Source organism: Elephas maximus, chromosome 7 (assembly GCF_024166365.1).
Source record: "Elephas maximus indicus isolate mEleMax1 chromosome 7, mEleMax1 primary haplotype, whole genome shotgun sequence".
Taxonomy (NCBI): domain Eukaryota; kingdom Metazoa; phylum Chordata; class Mammalia; order Proboscidea; family Elephantidae; genus Elephas; species Elephas maximus.
In genome coordinates this window covers 123079912-123104030 of record NC_064825.1, presented here as the reverse complement: position 1 = coordinate 123104030, position 24119 = coordinate 123079912, and the positions used below count along the sequence as shown (strand labels likewise).

Sequence of the window (24119 nt, the reverse complement as noted above, 5' to 3'; positions counted from 1 at the left end):
TGAAACCCCAAGGGAGAACAGTCCAGCAATGTTGTTTTTATCCCCCAAATAGTGTTTCTCCCACTCAAATGCATATGTTTTCTGAGATTCAGGAGCTAAAGGAATGCAGAAGAAGGCATCCTTCAGGTCTAGGACAGTCAACTAGGCAGTGTCTGGAGACAGGGAGCTTAGGAGAGTGAAAGGGTTTGAAACTATAGGATGCAGGTTTTCAGTTGCATGATTCCATGTAAGTCCTATACGAACCAATCTTCTCCTATTTTTGTTTCAGCTGGGCTTTGGCTGGGTTTCAGTCATTCAATCTACCAGTGTCCCTCCTGTTTACTTTGGGAAAGAGAAAGTGGACTTTATTGCAAGCTGGTCAAGCAAGGAGCTCGGAGACGAAGTCTCAAATCAAGTTCCCAGAGGTTGGGGGATTTTAGGGTAGTTATGGATTTGGGATTGGGAATTTGTTCATAATTCATGATGTTTCTGAGGCTAGGCAGGAAATTTCATGACCTAATTAACATGCATGGGGGTGCAGTGGGGGTTCAATAAGACAGCAGAGGGTATGACACATGAAGTTTATCTAAGGCCAGCTTTAAGGCTTATTACACATGTCCGAATGCAGGGGGTCAGTCGGTGAGTAGTGAGCCGCCTTGAGCAGAGGAGCAGTTAAGAGGACTTCATGGTGTTACACAGAAATGTCATATCAGGCACTCACAGGTCTAGGGGTGGGGTGAGGAGTGGGAACAGTTTAACCCTGTCGGTTACGTTCCCTCCTCTGGTTTTCAGGATCTTCAAATTGAAGATAGATCTTTATGTAGGTGGTGGTCCAGACACCCGGAACTCTTGAATTTGCTGGCCAGTGTAAGCACGTGCACTGTAGGATCTCGGGTTTGTGGAGTTAAGGGAAATGCCGTCAGTCATCTGAAGCATCATCAGGCTCACAGCTGCTAGGCGATTTTGAATGAAGCTGGTAAGACAGTTTAAGAGGCAGGGCAAAAACAGATTAGTAAAGAATTATCAGCAGAGTAACAAGGAGCCAGAGTCAGCGGAAACTGGGAAACAGGGAAGGTATCTAAGACCACCAATCAGATGGAGTTTTTAGCTGCTGTAAAAAGAGAAGGAAGCACACAATGATGCCAAGACAGTAAAGGCAATGTAAACATTAAGGGCACAATCATGATGGAGGGTCTCCTGATTGGAGGGCACAGGTTAAACAGTATTTCTGTTTTTCTTTTTAAATAGATATTTTAAGTCCTGCACAGGCTTGTAGTTCCAGCTGTTTTGTTGAGGTTGTTCTTGTTGTAGAGGATCTTCCCAGGATAGTGCAGGTTTGAGGTGAGTGTGATTGACCCAAGCTTTGATGTTTTTGAGTTTAGCTGCCGAGTGGGGTCTAGACGAACAGCATATGTTCTAGTCCACTGGAGATTAAGGGGTTCCACTTTCCAGGTTTTCAGCAGAACTTGGTCACCAGGCTAGAGTGGGTAAAGCTGGGCATGAACAGATTATCTCTGAAGGCTGAGAGCCTGCACGTGAACAGAAGATAGGACACCGGACAGAGACAACAAATATTTCCCAAGAGCGAGCTCCTTGGTGATAGAAACCTGAGTATTGCTTGAAGGCAAGTAATTTTTAGAAAATAGTTTTCCATACATAATTTCAAAAGGGTTCAATTTGAGCCCACTTCTAGGGATGACCCAAACTCGCAAAAGGGCTGAGGGCAAAGCTTGGGGCCAGATTATTTTTGTTTCCTGACAGATTTTGGCAATTTGGTTTTTTGGGTTTGATTTATCTTTTCAACTTTTCCACTTGACTATGGTCTCCCGGCTGAGTATGAGTTCCAGTGGATTCTTAAAAGTTTAGACAATTTTTGTGTAAATACCACATTTGTCATTTTTGTATTCTCTGGTTTTTCTGGGTCTACATCTGTATATTGTCAGAATGCAGCAAAAAAAAAAAAAAAAAAAAAATCAAGGAACCTAGACGGATCCTCAGTCAGTCTTTGATGGACCTCATAGATCTTATTTAAATTTTTTGTGTGTTTTGGAGTGCCTCCTTTGAACCCTACAAAAGGCAAAGTCCAAAAATGGTTGAGCCTGCCGTGTTCCAGAGGATTGTTAGGGTCCCAGGTAGGCTTAGAAGAAGGTATTGCTAAATCAGGAGCTGGTTGAATAGACTTGTTGGGCTGATGGAGATGTTCTGCTTTATTCCTGACTCTCCCTAAGACTAATCTCTGCTCCTCTGGGCACAAAAGAAAATTTAAGAGTGCCTGACAATCAGCCCAGGTAGGGCGATGGGTGGCAAAGATGGGAGTAAAAAGAGCTGCCATTTGATTTGGGTCCTCTTGATAAGGAGGGAGATTGTTTTCCCAGTTGAACAAATCAGATGAAGAGAATGGAGTGTGTAACCAGACTAATCCTGGAGTTCTATTTTCCTCCTGCCCAGGAGGAACTTGTCTTAGTGGACACCCTGTTCCTGTTGCCCTGTTTCAAGTAGGGAAGTCCCCCATCCAAAAGTCACACCACTTCCTAAGGTTGGCTCAGCTGGCCCAGATGGTTCAGGCAGATAGAATGGTGGGCCTGATAGTGGAGGAAGAGGGGAAAAATCTTCTTTCCTGGGGGAATCAAAGACCCCTCTTTACCTCATTTGGTCACTATACCTCAGTTTGAACCATAGTTCTACATTGCTTTTGAATGTTTTTTTTGTTGTTATACAAGGACATAAAGTTATCTGCATACTTTTTTCATCCTATATGCTTTCCCGGGTGCAAAACAAATTAACTGGAGAATAGCATTCTAATTTTTGAAAAAAATTTGAAGCTACCATTCCCCATCAGGCAATTAATATCGTGGCCATGAAACACTGTAGAAAAATTTCATTCTATCTTTTTTTTTTTAATAGGGTCATTAAAAAACCCAATTAGTTAGGATGCATCGTAAAGGGGCTGCACGTTAGTATATGCTGTGCCTTCCCTGTACCTGAGTCTCGGTCAAAAGCAGACAAACCAGGAGTACTAGAATCACAGTGACAAAGGTGCACTGGGGGTGTCTTATCACCAGAGAAGTATAACCGCCAACCACCAAGATTCTGACAGAAACAGCAGTTCTCTTGGGCTCTCCACTGGCTCCTAAGTCACTTACCCCCTTAGAAGCCCTTAGGTACTTGTGACACCATTTGTACAGTACTCACCAGATTAGGATTCTTACCCAGAGTCCATTTCTTAACCTCAAAAAAAGCAAGTCAACATGAATCCAGCCAGTGCTCTCACCGTGAAGGTCTGTTCCACCGTCACCTCCTGGAGAAATTAGCCAGTGCGCACTGAGGGGAGGTGGTCATGCCCAGTGGCCAGAGATGCTCCCAGCAGCTCAGTATCCTAAGTTTGAAGCAGAATAAAGGTCCCGTCTGGGTTACCAGGATTTGTAACTCAATGGGAATGGGTCCTGCCTGATGCAAACCATCAAATCAATTGAGAGATGCCAGACCTTTGAGAACATGGACTTTATTGCAAGCTGATCAAGCAAGGAGCTTGGAGACTAGGTCTCAAATCAAGCTCCGCAACGTTGAGAAATGGGGGTAGTTATAGGGTTCAGGGCAGGGAACTTATGCATAATTCATGAAGTTTCTGGGACTAGGCAGGCAATTTCAGGAAATAATTAACATTTATGGAGGTACAATATGACACTGTGGGGTATGACACATGAAGTTTATCTAAGAGGAGCTTTGTGGCTTATTGCTCATGTCTGAATTGGGGTGGGGGAGTAGTTGGTGAGTAGTGAAGCAACCTTGAGTAGAGAAGCAGCTAAGAGGACTTTGTGTCATTACACAGAAATGTCTTATCAGGAATTTCCAGGTCCAGGGAGGTGGCTGGAGGAGGTAAACAGTTTAACCCTGTCACTTACAACTCCACAGGAGGAAGACCTGGTAATCTGCCTTTGTAAAGGTTACAGGCAAGAAATATCTATGAGGCAGTTCTGCTCTGTCACATGGGGTCAGTATGAGTTAGAACTGTCTCCACAGCACCTAACAAGAACAGGAAAGACTGACCAAAAAGTCATAGGCATTTTCCAGCAAACTAGGCAGAAGGATTCAGTAGAGAACAATGAAGCAAAAGAGACAGCTTTTCCTTGTACCTCTTAACTGCCAAAAGGAGCTCACTGATTTATCATGGTGTTAAGACACTTTTATGCCAGGTGGAGTGATTAATCACTCAGCTGCTAACTGAAAAGCTGGCGGTTCAAACCCACGTAGTGGCTCCGCAAGAGAAAGACCTGCCCGTCTGTGAGAAAACCCCGTGGAGCAATTCTACTATGTAACACACCAGGTTACCATGAGTAGGAATCAACTCAATGACAGTGGTTTTTTTTTTTTTTTTTTTTTTTTATGTTTCATCACATGCATTTTACTTGTTACTGTATGGAGACAAGGCCCCTGTTATAAGTCTCAGGGACTCTATGGATAATTTGCTTCGAAACAAAATGTTCACACTGTTCCCTTATTTACGGACATGGTTACGTTCCAAAGAACAGTGAATTGTGTTAAAATTGGTGTTACGTGAGAGTTCAGCCCACGCCCTGTCTTTAACACCAGTATCCCCACCCCGCCCCTTCTCACTGCTCATAGGACCCCACAGCCCATCATTGGATGCATGTGGTGCAGAAAGCCCACCTTTGCCAACATGCCTTCCCCTCTGCTGTGAAGCCCAGGGTTGGGCGAGGTAGGGGTGGTGGTTGCCAGTTGCCCACCACTTCCAGAGCAGCAGGGGCTCAACATCAGTTGGCTGAGCTCCAGGCCTTCACAAGGACCATCCCCCTCACCTCTCCATCTTGCCACTCCACTGGCCCCAGAGACAGACCCCTGCAGCGGCCTGCTCCCTGGTTTGCAGACAGATGAGGCCTGTCTACATGGGTCCAGCAGAGGCTCCAGAAGTTGCAGAGGCGCCTCCTGCCCCTGACTTCTACAACCCTGGCTCTTGCCACCTCCTCATGACCCAGCTGCTGCTGTCTTCTGAAAGCCTCCAGCCAGCCCCATAATTGCCACAGGTAGCCTGGCTCCTCTGCCTACCTCAGGAATAAGAAGCACCAAATCAGCGGTGGTCAGTGCGGCTTTACTCCCTCTCAAAAACTTCACCCTCTTCCTTCTCCCCTTCTTGCCTGGACTCCTTGTTAATGTGCTTAATAGCTGAATAGTAGATTTTTTACAACTTTCATAAATTATAAATCTCATATAATGATACAGTCAATAAGTGAGGGTAGGTATATTTGGCTAAATATGTTTTAAAAAATATTCATTTTGCCACTTTTCCCTTAAATACAAAGTCCACAATGATAGATATGAATCTAAATTTCAAATCTCCCTTCAACGGTCCAAACATCTAAACAGAACACACAAACAAAAGCTAACCAGGAATCCAAATCCTTTGCCGTCAAGTTGACTCCGAATAATAGCAACCCTGTAGGACAGAGTAGGACTGCCCCATACGGTTTCAAATGAATGGCAGGTAGATTTGAACTGCTGACCTTTTGATTAGCAGCTGAGCTGTTAACCACTGCAGCACCAGGGCTCCTAAACTGGCAGTACTTATCTGTTATCAAGAGACAACCAATTTGTGTTTTTCTCTCTTTTCACAATAAGAAAGAACAATTATTCACAGATCAGTCATAACCTGGGTGATGGGCATCCCATTTGGGAGCTTGTTTCTGTCTTACGAAGCCAGTCTTCATTGGGTGGATTTCTGTGGCTTCAGTCAACATTGACCATCTATATCACAAAATAGGAGCAAGGCATTTACCCTTCTCAGGCTATGTATGGTGGTGAACCCCTTCCTTAATTGATTCTGGTCACCTAGGGGCTTCTTTGTGAAACATTCCCAAAAATGCAGCAGCCAGTTAAGGCTCCAGGGTAATCCCAAACGTTCCTCTCCGCAGGATTATGAAGTTCTCAGGGTCTATTTTAGTAAGATTTCATCATGCAGTTGCTTGTAATGGTCTACAAAATGACTGCAAATTCTTCATTGATTAACCCCTTCCAAAACTGGTCGTTGTCAACTCTGACTCATAGCAATCCTATAGGACAGAGTAGAATGGGCCTATAGGGTTTCCAAGGCTAATCTTTAAGGAAGCCAACTGCCACATCTTTCTCGCCCAGAGGGGCTGGTTGGTTCCGACAGATGACCTTTAAGTAAGCAGTAAACACTTGACCACAGTGCCACCATGGCTCCTTGATTAACCCCTTACCTCGATGGTCCTGCCCTCCATTGTCGGTGTACCCCAACTGAATTCTTTTTTAAATGCAATACCGCCAACAGGGGTAAACAATTTATGGAAAAGCTGCCTGGGTTCCTCTGGCTGGAGCTCCATCTGTCAGCCAGAGAGAGCAAAGCTCAGCTGAAGGAGAATCTGAGCGCACCTTTGGTTTTTCTCAGGGCTGGAAGCAGGAACTGCCATTTGTTTGCAGTTCCCTATGAATTCCTTTTGTTAGCTGCTTAAACCCTGATGGCATAGTGGTTAAGAGCTAAGGCTGCTAAACAAAAAAAAAAAGTCAGCAGTTCTAATCCGCCGGGTGCTCCTTGGAAACTGCATGGGGCAGTTCTGCTCCATCCTGTAGGGTCGCTATAAGTCGGAGTTAACGCAGAGGCAACAAGTTTGTTTTTTTTTGTATGCATTCCTTTTGCTAGCTGCTGAGGTCAAGGTACCGTCATTTCCGTTTTATACCAAAGGTAGCTCAGCAACCACACCAATATCAAGTTTATTTCCATTCCTTTTCTCAAAACTATCCTTTTATTTTATAGATAATTCCATTAGTGACTCATGGCTACCTCATGTGCTACAGAGGAGAACTGAGCAGTGTAGGATTTTCTCAGCTATAATCTTTACAGAAGCAGGTCTTCAGGGCTTCCTTCTGTGGTGCTGCTGGGTGCGTTCAAACCAGCAACCTTTGCGTTAGCAGCCGATTACAAACAGCTTGCATCACTCAGGCTCCTTGTGGCAGTTAGACAAGGCTTGATTTCAAAGGAAGACTCACAGAACCCAATACGAAAATGCTCACAAATCTATGGTTTATTGTAGGAAAAGGATACAATCTAGCCCTAGAGTTAAAGCAAGGATAATCATACCAGGCTGCCTGACAGCAAGGGGTCCAGAAATGTCAGGCATGAGTTCCTATTGCCCTCCCTTTCTCTCTGTGATGCATACTTTATTTCTCTTAGGAACTCAACAGAGCACATTGTTGGCCAGGGTTTTTTATACCTGGTTGGCCATATAGACATAGTTCTGACTACACAGCCAGCTCCCATGTCTGAGAGTTCTAGGAGTCTCAGGAAGGGAAACTGCAAATCACCAATCCCATTGTTACCAATAAATAATGCTGACAAGCTGATAAAAATTACCTGGAAGCTCCTCACACCCATGGTTATAATGCAACACTGTTACTCAGTATGCTGCCTGCCTTGACTAAGGGTAAAACAAAAAAAAAAAAGAGTGTACAAAATGGTGAAACAGTTCTCTCCATATATAAGGAAATATGTGAAATTGTAGAAAGAATGCTTTTAAAATGGATTCAAAACACCACTAAATTCCTCTGCTTGATTAAAAATCTTGGAGCAGAGCATGGCACACAGAAACTGCTCGACCACTGATATCCACAGTAATAACCATTATTATGTATAAAGCACTATATGCGTGGGCAGCCACTGCTTGCTCAGCAAATTTCACAATAGACAGTACTACTCCCCCATAGGGTTTCCAAGGAGCAGCTAGTGGATCTGAACTGTCAACCCTTTTGATTAACAGCTGAGTCCTTAACCACTATGCCACCAGGGCCCCACAATCATACGAGGGACACAAAATCTCATGGAATTTTTCTAATTATCTTCAGTTTCAACTTGAACTCGTATATGAGCAATTGATGGTCTGTTCCACTGTCGGCCCCTGGCCTTGTTCTGACAGATGATGTTGAGTTTTTCCATCATCTCTTTCCACAGATGTAGTAGATTTGATTCCTATGTATTCCATCTTGTGTGATCCAAGTGTATAGTCACTGTTTACGTTGGTATAAAATTTATTAGCAATGAAGAAGTCATTGGTCTTGCATAATTCTATCACGTGATTTCTGGTGTCATTTCTATCACCAAGGCCATATTATCCAACTGCAGGTCCTTCTTTGTTTCCAACTTTTGTATCCAAATCACCAGTAATTATCAATGCATCCTGGTTGCATGTTCCATCAATTTCAGACTGCAGAAGTTGGTAAAAATCTTCAGTTTCTTCATCTTCGGCATTAGTTGTTGGTGTGTAAACTTGAATAATAGTCATATTAACTAGTATTCCCTGTAGGCATGTGGTTATTTTCCTATAACTGACAACATTGTACTTCTGGATACATCTTGAAATGTCCTTTTTGACGATGAAAGCATGTCATTAAGGATGACTCTACTTTGAAGAGGTAGCTCTTCCACAGTTGTCTATTGAGTTTCTACCAACATCAGGGCCTCATCTTCTAGCACTATATCAGACAATGTTCTGCTAGAATTCATAAGATTTTCTCTGGCTAATTCTTTTCAGAAGTGGGCCACTGGGTCCTTCTTCCTAGTCTATTTAGTCTGGAAGCTCAGCTGAAACCTGCCCAACATAGGTGACCCTGCTTGTATTTGAATACTGGTGGCATAGCTTCCAGCACCGTAGCAATACTCAAGCCTCTACAATACAACAAACTGACAGACATGTAGGGGACAGAAATATAGCAAGAACATAGAGCCACTTGGAAGCATTATTTGGATATAATATCGTTGTCCTCAACAAAGTTCAGGGTCTTAATGGAAAAAAATTAAATATAGAAAAAGACTACCAAGGGTATTTAATAAGAGAGGGCACACAATTCCTAAACCTTGTGAACGTACATCCGAGAAAAGAATGTAGAGATTCCTTTGCATTTGAGAGAAAAAGTTCATATACGACAATTTTGGCTTCTAGAGCATAAGAGAAATAACAGAGATTTCTTAAAGCACGGACAATATCATACATTGAGTAAGCCATTTGTGAGAAGCTGGAGAGGTGTGGAGTTGTGTCTGAGAGAAGGCAAAGTATATGCAATACCACCAGTGAATGCGAAGGACCAGTTGCTGAGGTCAGTTTTTGTTGCAGGGCAGCTGGTGAAGGGGCAGAACATTCCTAGCAATAAGTTCAACGTGTAGAAATGCCTTGATATAGGAAAAAGTTTGCTGATTTGGAAGAATTGAAATGAGTCAAATAAATTTGAGGCTTTGAAAACAAGAAGGAGAGAGATTCAAGGTAAGTTTAGGGTAATAGATGTGGGCTAGGCAGCAGAGGTTCTCCTCTCAACAACGCTAAAATTTTTAACTTTATACTAAGAGCAAAGAAATGCCAGTGGAAGATTAAAGAGGGTAACACTATTGTCAGGAGAAATGGTGGCACAGAAGTTCAGTACTCGCCTGCTAACCAAAAGGTTGACAGTTTAAACCCACCAGCTGCTCCCTGTAATCCTTAAGATCACAACACCGGAAACCCTGTGGGGCAGTTCTACTTTGCCCAATAAGATCACTGTGAATCGGATAGACTTGCAGCACTAAATTTTAACACTCTTGTCTCTTTCCTTTTTAAAGCAATGACTCTGGATACAGAGTGGGAATGAATTATCCATCCAGGGCCAAGAGTGGACACGGTACAACACTGGGAAACTAAGGGAAATATTTCTTAGAAGTTAGATGGTAGGTTGGGCTGGGGAGGTAGAAGTACACAAAATTGAAAAGCGGTTGTGATGTAGGATCAAGAGAACATAGTTGATCGGACACAGAGGGTGAGTAACAGAAGGCATCAATGATGACGTCCCGGTTTTTAACATGAACAACTGAGTGAATTATGGGGCCTTCCACTAAGAGAAGACACTTGGAGTATGCCATTGCTCTCTTAGTGTTCTTGTTATCTTTACTTCTCACCACTCTATACTGGGGACACATTACAGGGATCCAAAATACTCTTCTCTACACAGTTCTCATTGTGCCTCGTTACTTTCTTTGAAACAGAAATTTTTAGGAAGGCTGTATATTTTCTGTTTAGGTTCTCAAATGTTGGAAGTGAAAGTTAATGCTCTTCCCCTCTGGGAGACTTTGCTAAATGCAGATCAAATTATAAGCTTTAATATACTAACTTGAATTTAAGATCAGTTAGTTCTCCCAGGTTAAAATAGATTAGAGGTTGTGGATTAGATTTAAGGTCAAAATCAAGGCCCTTATTTATTCTATCCTCCTCTCTGAAATCTAGATAGTGTATTCTGCCCAGGGGATGCTCAAATATACAGTTCAGTCCGAATACACGTATTTGGCCACTACTGTTGAGGGTATTCCCGCTCAGAGTAGAACTGCCCCATAGGGTTTCCAAGGTTGTGATCTTTAGAGAAGCAGACTGCCACATCTTTCTCTCAAGGAACAGCTATTGGGTTCAAATGGCTGACACTTTGGTCAGTGGCCGAGTGCTTTAAGCACTGCTCCCCAAGGCTCCTATACCTACTTGTCTTAGGCTGAGTTCCCTCAAGAAGCAAAATCAGCAAAGCATGTATATATATACAGAGAGAGAGAGAGAGATTTATATCAAAGAAATGGTTCACATGGTTGTAAAGGCTGTAATATCCCAAGTCTGCATGTCTGGATATAGGCTTTTCCTGATTCTCATAGCCACGTAGGCTGGTGAACCCAAGATTAGCAGGTTGAGGAGCAGGGCTCTTTCTCCCAGGCTGTCAAGATAGACAAATCCCAAGATAGGCAGACAAAACTGCAGGTAAGCTGCTAGCTTTAGTGCCAAGAACCAGAGATCACATGAACAGGAACCAGCTGCAGGATCCAAAACAAGCAAAAACCCCCAAGCCTGCCACAATATCCTCCCACATTCAATGCAGGTCACACATCCAAAGAAAATCCGCTTGAACTGATTGGCTACTCACAGCAGATCCATCATGGGGATACCTGATCACATATCAAATCTCAACGAGGAAGCGACTACAACATCACACAATGGTGAAAACACTGAGAATCATGGCCCAGCCAAGTTGACACACAATTTTAAGCATCACAGTTCACCCCTTGTCAGCCTGGCATCTCCTTAAACCATACATAATCTCTGAATAAAGATAATTATAAAGTCATACTTGCGCCTAACATGAGACAATAAATGCACATACAACAGAAAAAACACTGGCCCTGTTTACATCTTATATTTTACAAGTGAAGGAAACAAAAATATTTGGTGCACACATACGAAGCAGAAATATTCATAACAGTTACGGTCCTCGTTTCTGCAACTTACCATGTTGCCATAACTGGTATTTAGAACTACTTTCTTCCACCACCGATTCTGTATTCCCTTTGCCCTCAGCAAGCACCTCAGCTTTGTCATGGTTCTTTGCCTGGTGGGGTGACCCAAAACTTCATTCCTGAAGGGTCTGGGCCATTAGCAGTCATGTTGTATTGGGTTGCTGTAGTTTTCCACTGACTTTAATAACAGGGAAAGGTAGTACTAAAAAATGCTCTAAGGAACCTCCTACATTCCAAACTTACTCTTCTTTACCTCCATTATGTAATATCAATCCAATTTCCTCTTGGTAATCAGGATCAATCACACCAGCCGTTATGGTAACTGCCTTCTTTGCCTGTTGATCCAGAGGTACAAGGAGCCCAGAGTGGCAAAGTGACATTCCTAGCTTCCAGATCAATGAAATCAGTGATTTGTCTCCAGATGGAAGCATTCGTCTCTTTGAAACTAAGACCTATAAACCTGCAGAAAATAAGGTCCTGGGGACAAGAAGCAAAAAGCTTTCGTGAGGGTCACTAGGGTTAATAGTGAGTGGTGCTACTCTCATTTCTACTGCATGATTCCTGGGCCCATGAATCCTGGCTTTGAGTGGAACAGCACCATATATTGGATGCTGGTTTAGAGGATATACAGCCTCCTGGAGAACATTGACCCAACCCTGCAAGACATTGTCACCTAGCTGATGCTGTAATTGTGTCTTTAGAAGGCAATCCCATTGTTCTATCAAGCCAGCTGCTTCAGGATGATGGGAAACATGGTAAGACCAATGAATTCCATGAGGACGGGCAAACTGCTGCACTTCATTTGCTGTGAAGTGAGTCCCTTCATCTGAAGCAATACTATGTGGGATGCCATGACAGTGGATAAGGCATTTTATAAGTCCACAGATGGTAGTTTTGGCAGAAGCATTTCTTGCAAGGAAAACTTATCCATATCCAGAGTAAATGTCTATTCAAGTAAGAACCAAATGCTGCCTTTTCCATGACGGAAGTGGTCCAATGTAATCAACTTTGCCACCAGCTTGGTGGCTGACCACCTTGAGTAATGGTGCCATATTGAGGACTCAGTTTTGGTCTCTGCTGCTGGCAGATTGGGCACTCAGCAGTGGCTGTAGCCCAGTCAGCCTTGGTGAGTGGAAGTCCATGTTGCTGGGCCCATGCATAACCTCCATCCCTGCCACCAGGGCCATTTTGTTCTTGAGCGCATTGAGGAATGATGGGAGTAGCTAGAGAAAGATGATGAGTGGTTTCCAGAGCACACATAATCCTACCCACTTCATTGTTAAAATCCTCCTCTGCCAAGGTCATTGTTTAGCGAGGCTTCACATGAGACACAAACACCTTCACTTCTTTGGCCAATTCATAGATGTCTATCCACATAACTCTTCACCATAAATCCTTGTCTCCAATTTTCCAATCCTGTTCCTTCCAAGTCCCTGACCATCCAGCCAAAACATTAGCAACAGCCTGTGCATCTTTACACAATTGCACATTTGGCCTTTTCTCCTTCTAAGCAAAGTAGAACTGCCCGGTAGAGACTCCAAGGAGCACCTGGTGGATTTGAACTGCTGACCTTTTAGTTAGAAGCCATAGCACGTAACCACTATGCCACCAGATTTTTTTTTCTCAAAGATTTCATTTTACTTGGATCCAGAATCAACACCCATGGAAGCAGCAGTCAAGAAATCAAGAGATGGGTTGCATTAGGCAAATCTGCTGCAAAGGACCTCTTTAAAGTGTTGGAAAGCAAAGATGTCACCTTGAAGACTAAGGTGCACCTGATCCAAGCTATGGTATTTTCAACCTTATCATATGAACGTGAAGGCTGCACAATGAATAAGGAAGACTGAAGAAGAATCGATGCCTTGAATTGTGGTGTTGGTGAAGAATATTGAATATACCATGGGCTGCCAAAATAACAAATCTGTCTTGGAAGAAGTACAACTAGAATGCTCCTTAGAAGCAAAGATGGTGAGACTGCATCTTACATACTTTGGACATGTTGTCAGGAGGGATCAATCCCTGGAGATGGACATCATACTTGGTAAAGTACAAGGTCAGCAGAAAAGAGGAAGACCCTCAAGAAGGTGGATTGACACAGTGGCTGCAACAATGGGCTCAAGCCTAACAATGATTGTAAGATTGGCGCAAGATTGGGAGATGTTTTGTTATGTTGTGCATAGGGTCTCTATGACTCAAAACCACCTCGACCTCACCTGATAGCAACAGTATCCTTCCAAGCAAAGTGAACAACCAGGTGTACTGCTTGAAGTTCTGCTCACTGGGAGTTTTTCCATTCACCACTATCCTTCAGGGAGGTTTGAAAAAGGTTCTGTGATACTACCGGTGTCCACTTTTTTTTTTTTTAATTTTTACTGTGCTTTATGTGAAAGCTTACAAGTCAAGTCAGTCTCTCACACAAATACACCTTGCTACCTACTCCCAGTTGATGTCCCCCTAATGAGACAGCCCACTCCCTCCTACCACTCTCTCTTTTCATGTCCATTTCACCAGCTTCTAACCCCCTCTACCCTCTATCTTCCCTTCAGGAAAGAGATGCCAATATAGTCTCAAGTGTCCACCTGATCCAACAAGCTCTCTCCTCACCAGCATTCCTCTCCAACTCATTGTCCAGTCCAATTCCTGTCTGGAGAGTTGGCTCTGGGAATGGTTCCTGTGCTGGGCCAACAGTAGGTCTGGGGGCCATTGCCACTGGGGTCCTTCTAGTCCCAGCCAGACCATTAATTCTGGTCTTTTCATGAGAATTTGAGGTCTGCATCCCACTGGTCTCCTGTTCCCTCATTGGTTCTCTGCTGTGTTCCCTGTCAGGGCAGTCATCAGTTGTAGCCAGGCACCATCTAGTTCTCCTGATCTCAAGCTAATGTAGTCTCTGCTTTATGTGCCCCTTTCTGTCTCTTGGTGTTCTTCACTCTCCTTTGATCCAGGTGGGTTGAGACCACTTGATGCATCTTAGATTGCTGTTTGCTAGCATTTAAGACCCCAGACGCCACTCTCCAAAGTGGCATACAGAATGTTTTCTTAATACATTTTATTAGGCCAAGTGACTTAGATGGTCCCCAAACCCCTGCCCCTGCTACACTGGCCTTTGAAACATTCAGTTTATTCAGGAAACTTCTTTGCTTTTGGTTTAGTCAAGTTGTGCTGACCTCTCATATATTGTGTATTGTCTTTTCCGTCACCAAAAGCACATCTTATCTACTATTTAATTAGTGAATACCCCTCTCCCACCCTTCCTCTCTCCCCTCTCTCGTAACCATCAAAGAATATTTTCCTTTCTGTTTAAACTATTTCTTGAGTTCTTGTAATAGTGGTCTTATAGAATATTTGTCCTTTTGCAACTAATTTCACTCAGCATAATGCCTTCCACATTCCTTCATGCTATTAAATGTTTCACAGATTCATCACTGTTCTGTATCGATGCGTAGTATTCCATTGTGCGAATATACCTAAATTTATTTCTCCATTCATCTGTTGATGGGCACCTCGGTTGCTTCCAGCTTTTTGCTATTGTAAATAGTGCTGCAGTGAACGTGGGTGTGCATATATTTGTTTGTGTAAAGGCTCTTATTTCTGTAGGATATATTCCCAGGAGTGGTTGTTCTATTTCTAGCTTTTTAAGGAAGCACCAAATCGATTTCCAAAATAGTTGTACCATTTGACATTCCCACCAGCAGTGTATAAGTGTTCCAATGTCTCCACAGCTTCTCCAACAATTATTACTTTGTGTTTTTTTGGATTAATGCCAGCCTTGTTGGAGTGAGATGAAATCTCATTGTAGTTTTGATTTGCATTTCTCTAGTTGCTAACGATCATGAGCATTTCCTCATGTATCTGTTAGCTACCCGAATGTCTTCTTTAGTGAAGTGTCTGTTCATATCTTCTGCCCATTTTTTAATTGGGTTTTGTCTTTTTGTAGTTGAGTTTTTGCAGTAGCATGTAGATTTTAGAGATCAGGAGCTGATCGGTAATGTCATACCTAAAAATTTTTTCCCAATCTATCGGCAATCTTTTTACTCTTATGGTGAAGTCTTTGGATGAGCATAGGTGTTTGATTTTTAGGAACTCCCAGTTATCTAGTTTTCTTCTACATTGTTAGTAATGTTTTGTATACTCTTTATGCCATGTATTAGGGTTCCTAATGTTGTCCCTATTTTTTCTTCCATGGTATTTATTGTTTTAGATATTATATTTAAGTCTTTGATCAATTTTGAGTTTGTTTTTGTGCATGTAGTGAAGTATGGGTCTTGTTTCATTTTGTTAAATATCATCTGCTCATATGTGGATGGATTTATGTCTGGATTGTCAATTCTGTTCCATTGGTCTATGTATCTGTTATTGTATCAGTACCAGGCTGTTTTGACTACTGTGGTGGTATAAGAGGTTCTAAAATCAGGTAGAGTGAGGCCTCCCATTTTGTTCTCCTTTTTCAGTAATGCTTTACTTATCCATATGAAGTTGGTGATTTGTTTCTCTGTCTCATTTAAAAATGTCATTCAAATTTGGATTGGAATTGCATTAAATCTATAGATCCTTTTGGTAGAGTAGACATTTTTATAACGTTAAGTCTTCCTATCCATGAGCAAGGTATGTTTTTCTACTTATGTAGGTCTCTTGGTTTCTTGCGGAAGTGTTTTGTAGAGGTTTCTTTGCATAAGTCTTTTACGTCTCTGGTAAGATTCATTCCTAAGTATTTCATTTTCTTGGGAGCTACTGTAAATGGTACTGATTTGTGGATTTCCTCTTTGATGTTCTTTTTGTTGGTGTAGAGGAATCCAACTGATTTTTGTATGTTTATCTTGTATCCTGATACTATGCTGAACTCTTCTATTAGTTTTAGTAGTGTTTTTGAGGGTTCTTTGGGGTTTTCTCTGTATAAGATCATGTCTTCTGCAAATAGAGATACTTTTATTTCTTCCTTGCCAATCTGGATGCCCTTGGTTTCTTTATCTAGCCTAATTGCTTTGGCTAGGACCTCCAGTAGAATGTTGAATAAGAGCGGTGATAAAGAGCATCCTCGTCTGGTCCCCGATCTCAAGGGGAATGCTTTCAGGCTCTCTGCATTTAGGATTATGTTGGCTATTGGCTTTGTATAAACGCCCTTTATTATGTTGAGGAATTTTCCTTCTATTCCTATTTTGCTGAGAGTTTTTATCAAAGAATGGGTGTTGAACTTTGTCAAATGCCTTTTTTACATCAATTGATAAAATTATGTGATTCTTCTCTTTTCATATGATGGATTACATTAACTGTTTTTCTAATGTTGAACCATCCCTGCATACCTGGTATGAATCCGACTTGGTCATGGTGATTTTTTTTTGATATGTTGTTGACTTCTATTGGCTAGAATTTTGTTGAGGATTTTTGCATCTATGTTCATGAAGGATACAGGTCTGTAATTTCCTTTTTTTGTGGTGTCTTTACCTGGTTTTGGTATCAGGGATATGCTGGCTTCATAGGATGAGTTTGGGAGTATTCCATCCTTTTCTATGTTCTGAAATACCTTTAGTAGTAGTGGTATTAACTCTTCTCTGCAAGTTTGGTAGAACTCTGCAGCGAACCCATCTTGGCCAGGGCTATTTTTATTGAGAGTTTTTTGATTACCTTTTCAATCTGTTCTTTTTTTTTTATGGGTCTATTTAGTTGTTCTACCTCTGTTTGTGTTAGTTTAGGTAGGTAGTGTGTTTCTAGGAGTTCATCCATTTCTTCTAGGTGTTCAAATTTGTTAGAGTACAATTTTTCATAGTAATCTGATATGATTCTTTTAATTTCAGTTGGGTCTTTGTAATATCACCCAACTCATTGCTTATTTGGGTTATTTGCTTCCTCTTCTGTTTTTCTGTTGTCAGTTTGGCCATTGGTTTATCGATTTTGTTGATTTTTTTCAAGGAACCACATTTCGATCTTGTTAATTCAATTGTTTTACTGTTTTCTATTTCATTTAGTTTTGGTCTAATTGTTAGTTGTTTTCATCTGGTTTCTTTTGTTGCTCTCTTTCTATTTGTTCAAGTTGCAGGGATAATTCTTTGTTGGCCCTTTCTTCTTTTTGGATGTGTGCATTTATTGATATAAATTTACCTCTGAGCACGGCTTTTGCTGTGTCCCAAAGGTTCTGATAGGAAGAGTTTTCATTCTCATTGGATTCTATGAATTTTTGTATTCCATCCTTAATGTCTTCTATAATCCAGTCTTTTTTGAGCAGGGTATTGTTCAGTTTCCAAGTGTTTGATTTCTTTTCCCTGCTTTTTCTGTCATTGATTTCCACTTTTATGGCCTTATGGTCAGAGAAGATGCTTTGTATAATTTCAGTGTTTTTGATTCTGCTAAGGCTTGCTTTATGACCTAATATGTGGTCTATTCTAGAGAATGTTCCATGTGCACTAGAAAAGAAAGTATACTTGACTGCTGTTGGTTGGGGTGTTCTGTATATGTCTATGAGGTCAAGACAGTTAATTTGGCATTTAGATCTTCTGTGTCTTTTTTGAGCTTCTTTCTGGATGTCCAGCCCTTCACTTAAAGTGGTGTGCTGACTATTATTTTGGAGCTGTCCATCTCACTTTTCAATGCTGATAGAGTTTGTTTTATGTATCTTGCAGCCCTATCATTGGCTGCATAAATATTTAATATGGTAATATCTTCTTTTTATATTGTCCCTTTAATCATTATATGGTGTCCTTCCTTATCCTTTCTGATGGATTTAACTTTAAAGTCTATTTTGTCAGAAATTAATATTGCCACTCCTGCTCTTTTTTGATTCTTGTTTGCTTGATATATTTTTTCCATCCTTTTAGTTTTAGTTTCTTTTTGTCTCTAAGTCTCAGGTGTGTCTCTTGTAGGCAGCATATAGATGGATCATGATTTTTAATCCATACTGCCACTCTCTGTCTCTTTATTGGAGCATTTACTCCACTTCCATTCAGTGTAAATATGGATAGGTATGAATTTAGTGCTATCATTTTGATGTCTTTTTTTGTGTGCTGTTGACTGTTTCTTTTTCCCACTTAATTTTATGTGCTGCGTAGATTATCTTTATAAATTGTCCTTTCCTCATATTCGTTGTTCTTGATTTTGTTTCTGCTAAGTGTGTATTTTTTCGTGTATTTTATTTTCATATGTAGGATAGTTTTCTGCTTTGTGACTACCTTATTCCTTACCCTATTTTTCTAAATTTAAACCTAACTTTTATTTCTTTGTATCACCATATCTTCCTCTCCATAAGGAAGACCCTCTTTATTGTTTTAATGTTGTCTTCTTTTACGTAATAGCATCGCTGTTATCCTGTTTTCAGCTTTTTTTTTTTTTTATCTGATATATTCTTTTGATTTCCCTGTATGGGTAGACATCTGATTGGTCTGCCCAGTGTTCTAGTCTGGGGTTGTTAAGTGATACTACTGATTTTCTAACCTAAGAACTTCCTTTAGTATTTCTTGTAGTTTTGGTTTGGTGGTTATGAATTCCCTAAACTTCCATTGATCTGGAAATGTCCTAATTTCACCTTCATATTTGACAGACAGTTTTGCTGAACATATGATTCTTGGCTGGCAATTTTTTCCTTCACTTTTTTATATAAGTCATCCCATTGCCTTCTTGCCTGCATGGTCTCTGCCAAGTAGTCTGAGCTTATTCTTATTGACTCTCCTTTGTAGGTGACTTTTTTTTTATCCCTAGCTGCTCCTAAAATTTTCTCTTTATCTTTGGTTTTGGCAAGTTTGATTATAGTATGTCTTGGTGACTTTCTTTTAACACCTACCTTATGTGGAGTTTGATGAGCATCTTGGATCGGTATCTTCTCATCTTTCACAATATCAGAGAAGTTTTCCACCAACAAATCTTCAGTAACTCTCTCTGTATGCTCTGTTATCCCTCCCTCTTCTGGTACTCCCATCACTTGTAGGTTATTTCTCTTCACAGAGTCCCACATGATGCTTAAGATTTCTTCATTTTTAAAAATTCTTTTATCTGATTTTTCTTCAAATATATTAGTGCCAAGTCCTTTATTTTCAGGTTCAGAAATTCTGCCTTCCACTTGCTCAAATCTGCTTCTCTGACTTTCTATTGAGTTGTCTACTTCTGTAATTTTATTGTTAATCTTCTGAATTTCTTCTGATTGCTGTCTGTCTATGGATTTTTCTAGCTTATTAAATTTTTCATTATGTTCCTGAATAATCCTTTTAATTCCTCAATTGCTTTATCTGAGTGTTTCTTGGCTTGTTCTGTGTATTGCCTCATTTCCTTCCTGATGTCTTGAAGGGTTCTTTATATTAATCTTTTGTATTCTGCCTCTGGTAATTCTGGGAAGGCACTTTCATCTAGAAGATCCCTAGATGCTTTGTTATGAGAGTTTGTTCAGGTGATCACGATCTGTTTCTTTATGTGACTTGATATTGACTGTTGTCTCTGAGCCATCTATAAGCTATTGTATTAGTTTATGTTATGTTTGCTTACTGTGTCATAGCTTCTTGCTTTGTTTTGTTTTAATATTCACAGATGGGTTGCTTGAGTGAGCTAGCTTGATTATTTTTCCGTTTGGAGCTCTGATGTCTTGTGCCCTGATGGCTAGAGCTGTTATTATGTATATCAGTCTACGATTCCATTTACTATTCTTGTATGAATTCAGCTCAGGTGTCCAGGTAGCTGATCATCAAGTGTGTGGTACAGGCTCTGTCCTACAGTCTTAGAGGGGCAGGGGTGATTGGTGTAGGTACTAGTATCTGACTGCAGCAGGGGGTCACACTCTGAACAAGGAAGGGGCTGAGAATCACCCCCCATGTGTCTCTGAGGAAAGCGTGTCCCTGTTCCCTAGAGGGTACAGGTGGCTGGCTTCGGCAGATAGACCATGGGCACCCAGTGTTTTTGGTTGTAACGACTGGTAGGTACCAGTTATCCTTGGACCCCTGTCACTGGTGGCTCGATGACCTGAGTGGAGGTAACAGTCTTTAGGCCCCTGATGTGGGTAGGTGAGGACCCTGTTTAATAGGCAAAGCAATGTCAAACTTCAAACACCCACCTCTCTGCCAAACAGCTGAAATGGTTAGAGTCTGCCAACAAGAGCCTATTCTCCTGAAATAGGCCCACACAGGTCCATGCAGAGGGGAAAGGTACTCAAATCCATGGGCCATTTATGCCTGGACATGAGCCGCTTCTGTCCTGAGCTCCCTCATTTAGTGGAGCCGGCAAATTATCTTTCCCCCCAAAAGCAAATTTATTCCTTCCCCAATGCTGGAAGGATGGCTCTCGGTGCTCAACAGGGCCTATCTCAAGCCCAGGGAAGTCAGCCACTGAAGCCAGCTTAGGAGCAGGGAGCTGTGGTAAAATATACATACACAAGTACTTAGCTTTTGCTGAGAGCGCTGTTCTTCTCTGGTTCCAGAGGTGTGAGTAGGCTGTGTGGCTAGCTGCTTCTCCCTGACAAAAATGTGGCCGAATGCTTGTAACAGGCCACCGCTTCCACTCCTGGCGATAGTGCCTGAGGGCTCCCTGTGATTCAGGTCCAGCAACTCCTCTCCTCTTCTGAACCATCTCTTCCTTCCCCTGACCCTCAGTTCATTTTCGAAGTTTGCCTTAGATGTTCAAGGCTCCTAGCTTGTCATAAATACACTCATTTCAATTCTTTTTCAGGTCTTTATTGTAAAGAGTGCTCACCAGAATCGTCTGCTATCCCGCCATCTTGGCTCCACCTCTGGCTGTCCACTGTTGAGTGGTGCCATTATATTGCCCAGATCCATCTGTAAATCAGGCATGAGTTTTCTCTTCTTCAGTCAACTGATCATAAGGGACTCCTCGTGTGGCCATAGGGGCACACTGAGAGATAGAAGGTAATGTGACAGAAATGGAGACCATTTGCATGAGGGCCACCTTCTAGGCAACGTACTTGCACCGTCATTTCCTGCTTGGGACTGATCTCTTATATACCACTTCCATTTAATGATTGAGTGCTGCTGTGCATATCCAAATATATGACTCTGTGGATCAGACAACACCTAGTTCATTTTGGCCAGCTCAGGCTGCTTGGTGACTTGGTGTGCCATGGTTAAGTGTTCAGACTCTAGTAAAGCCCAGTAAAAAGCCAAAAACTGCTTCTCAAAAGGAGTGTAGTTATCTGCACAGGATGGCAGGGCTTTACTCCAAAATCATAGGGTCTGTGCTATGATTTACCAATAGAGACCTGCCAAAGTCTCCAAATAGCATCCCTATCTGCCATGGACTCTTCAAGCACCATTGGATCAGCCAGATCATATGGCCCAAGGAACAGAGTGGCTTGCACACCAGGTTGAACATGTTGCAGAGCGTTCTCTTGTTCTAGGCCCCACTCAAAACCAGCAGCTTTTCAACTCAATAAATGGGCCAGAGTAGCACACCCAGGGGAAAATATGCTGCCTCCAACAACCAAAGAATCCCACTAGGCATTGTGCCTCCTTTTTAGTTGTGGGAGGAGCCAGACGCAAAAGCTTTTCCTTCACTTTGGAAGGAATATCTGGACATGCCCCATACCACTAGACCCCCAGAAATATCACTGAGGTGAAAGGTGTCCAAATTTTTGTGAGATTAATTTCCCACCCTCTAACAGGCAAATGTTTAACTAATAACTCCAGAGTCACTGACACTTCCTCTTTACTAGGTCCAATCAGTATTATGTCATCAATGTAATGGACCAGTGTGATGCCTTGTGAAAGAAAAGAGCAATCAAGTTCCCTGAGGACTAAATTTTGACATAGGGCCAGAGAGTTGATATAACACAGAGGCAGGCAACTAAAGGTATATTGCTGGCCTTTCCAGCCAAAGGCAAACAGTTTTTGATGGTCCTTTGAAACAGACATGGAGGAAATGGCATTAGCCACATCAATAGCTGCATACCAGGTACCAGAAACCCAAAAACCACTGCCGTCGAGTCAATTCCAACTCATAGTGACCCTATATGGAGATATACTAATTTGTTCAAGCAATAAGACTACATCTGGAATAGCAGCTCCATTTTGAGTAACCACTTGGTTAAATTTTCAATAATCCACTGTCATTCCCCAATATATATCTTTTTTTAATTTTTTTACACAGGTGTAATTGGTGACTTGAATGGGGATGTGGCGGGAATCCCCACCCCTACAACCTTCAAGTCCTTGATGGTGTCAATAATTTCTGCAGTCCCTCCAGAAATGCAGTATTGCTTTTTCTTCACTATTTTCCTAGGTGGGGCAGTGCTAATGGCTTCCACTTGGCTTTTCCTATCATAATAGTCCTTTCTCCATTTGTGAGAGATCCAATGTGGGGTCCTGCCAATTGCTGACTATATCGATTCCAATTATGCATTCTGGGACTGGGGAAATCACTGCAGGATGGGTTCAGGGACTCACTGTGAGACAGACATGAACCAAGACTCCATTAATAACCTGACCTCCATATGCCCCCGTTCTGACTGGTGGGCCATAGTGATCTTTTGGGTCTCTTGGAATTAGTGTCAGTTCAGAGCCAGTATCCAATAATCCCTGAAAGGTCTGATTATTTTCTTTTCCCCGTAAACAGTCACTCTCGTAAAAGGCCATAGATTCCTTTGGGGAAGGCTAGGAGAGAAATTAACAGTCTAAATTTTTGGCAGTGTATTGGAGTACTTCCTCAAGGAGACCCAGCCTCCACTTCATTCAAGGGGTTGTGGGTCTTTAAACTCACTCAAGTCTGGGAATTGATTGAGGGACCCTGACCCTTTATTCTTGTGATTCAAGTTAGACTGCTGTTCACCTGACCTAGAATTTATCTATTTGTGCAGATCAGGAAATACTTAGTAGATGTGCTCTCTATTTTACTCTTTGGGACACCATGACTAAGTAGCCCATGCCATAAGTCCATATGAGTCAGATTATTCTGATTAGTGCTTTGACTTTGCTATCGATTACTGTAACCATGGCCACCTTGTCTTTGTCGATTCAGTGGTGCCACTTGGCCTCTACCACCGTAGGCTCCAATCAGCCCCATTGTACTTAGGTGTCTTACTTCCCTCTGTCAAATCTGATTTAGATAAAATATCAATCACAGCAGTCTTCAGTGATGCTGGGGCTCGCTTCACAAATTTGTTCCTCACTGTTGTGGTAAAAGGTGTGTCACCCAAGCATTGCACGTGTGGTTCTGTGGGTCTAAACTGATAAATCCACTCTAGGATGCTAATTTCTCTAAGCCTTTGAATACCTTCTTCTGCAGTTTACCAAGTCAGGTCTGGTACTTCACTTTGGTTTAGTATAGACCACCTTATAATCCATGTTTCAGCAACCCAACCGTAATGGTTAAAGTTGTGTGTCAGCTTCACTGGGCCATGATTCTCAGTGGTTTGATAGTTGTAGGATGTTGTAATCACTTCCGTGATGACATTTGATATTATGTGATCACCTTCATGGTGAAATCTGCTGTGGGTAGCCAGTCAGTTGAAAGGGATTTTTCTTGGTGTGCATCCTCCACTGAATTTAAGTGGATATTTTGGCATGGTTTGTGGGCTTTTGCGCCTTCTGGATTCTGCAGCTGGTTCCTGTTCATCTGACCTCTGGTTCTTCGGACTTGAGCTAGTATTTTACCTGCGGTCTTGGTTGCTAATCTTGGAATTCATTGATCTTCATGGCCCCTGAACAAAAGCTCTACTCTCTGAGCTGCCAATCTTGGTTTCATCAGCCCCTGTGGCTATGTGAATCAGGAGAAGTGTCTATCCTGACCGTTGGACTTGGGACACTCCAGCCTCTAGAACTGCATAAGCCATTTCCTTGATATAAATCTCTCTCTCTACATATATATGTGTGTATTTATATTTGTATTTATATTTATATGC

At 41.8% G+C, this 24119-nt stretch overlaps 2 protein-coding genes across 7 annotated transcripts in view; both read left to right on the top strand.

Moving 5' to 3' along the window:
- LOC126080896 (membrane-spanning 4-domains subfamily A member 4A-like) overlaps positions 1 to 24119 on the top strand; it is a 382640-nt gene that overhangs the window by 272845 nt on the left and 85676 nt on the right. The window lies entirely within an intron of this gene.
- Positions 1 to 24119, top strand: part of LOC126080879 (uncharacterized) — a 137333-nt gene that overhangs the window by 83900 nt on the left and 29314 nt on the right. For 4 of the 6 annotated variants that reach the window (XM_049892074.1, XM_049892071.1, XM_049892072.1 and 1 more), the window contains exon 4: positions 20936 to 21132. The exons of the other annotated variants lie outside the window; for them this stretch is intronic. In XM_049892074.1, the coding sequence (XP_049748031.1) occupies positions 20936 to 21132 (197 nt within the window). The remainder of the gene's footprint in view (positions 1 to 20935; positions 21133 to 24119) is intronic. 6 annotated transcript variants of the gene reach the window in all.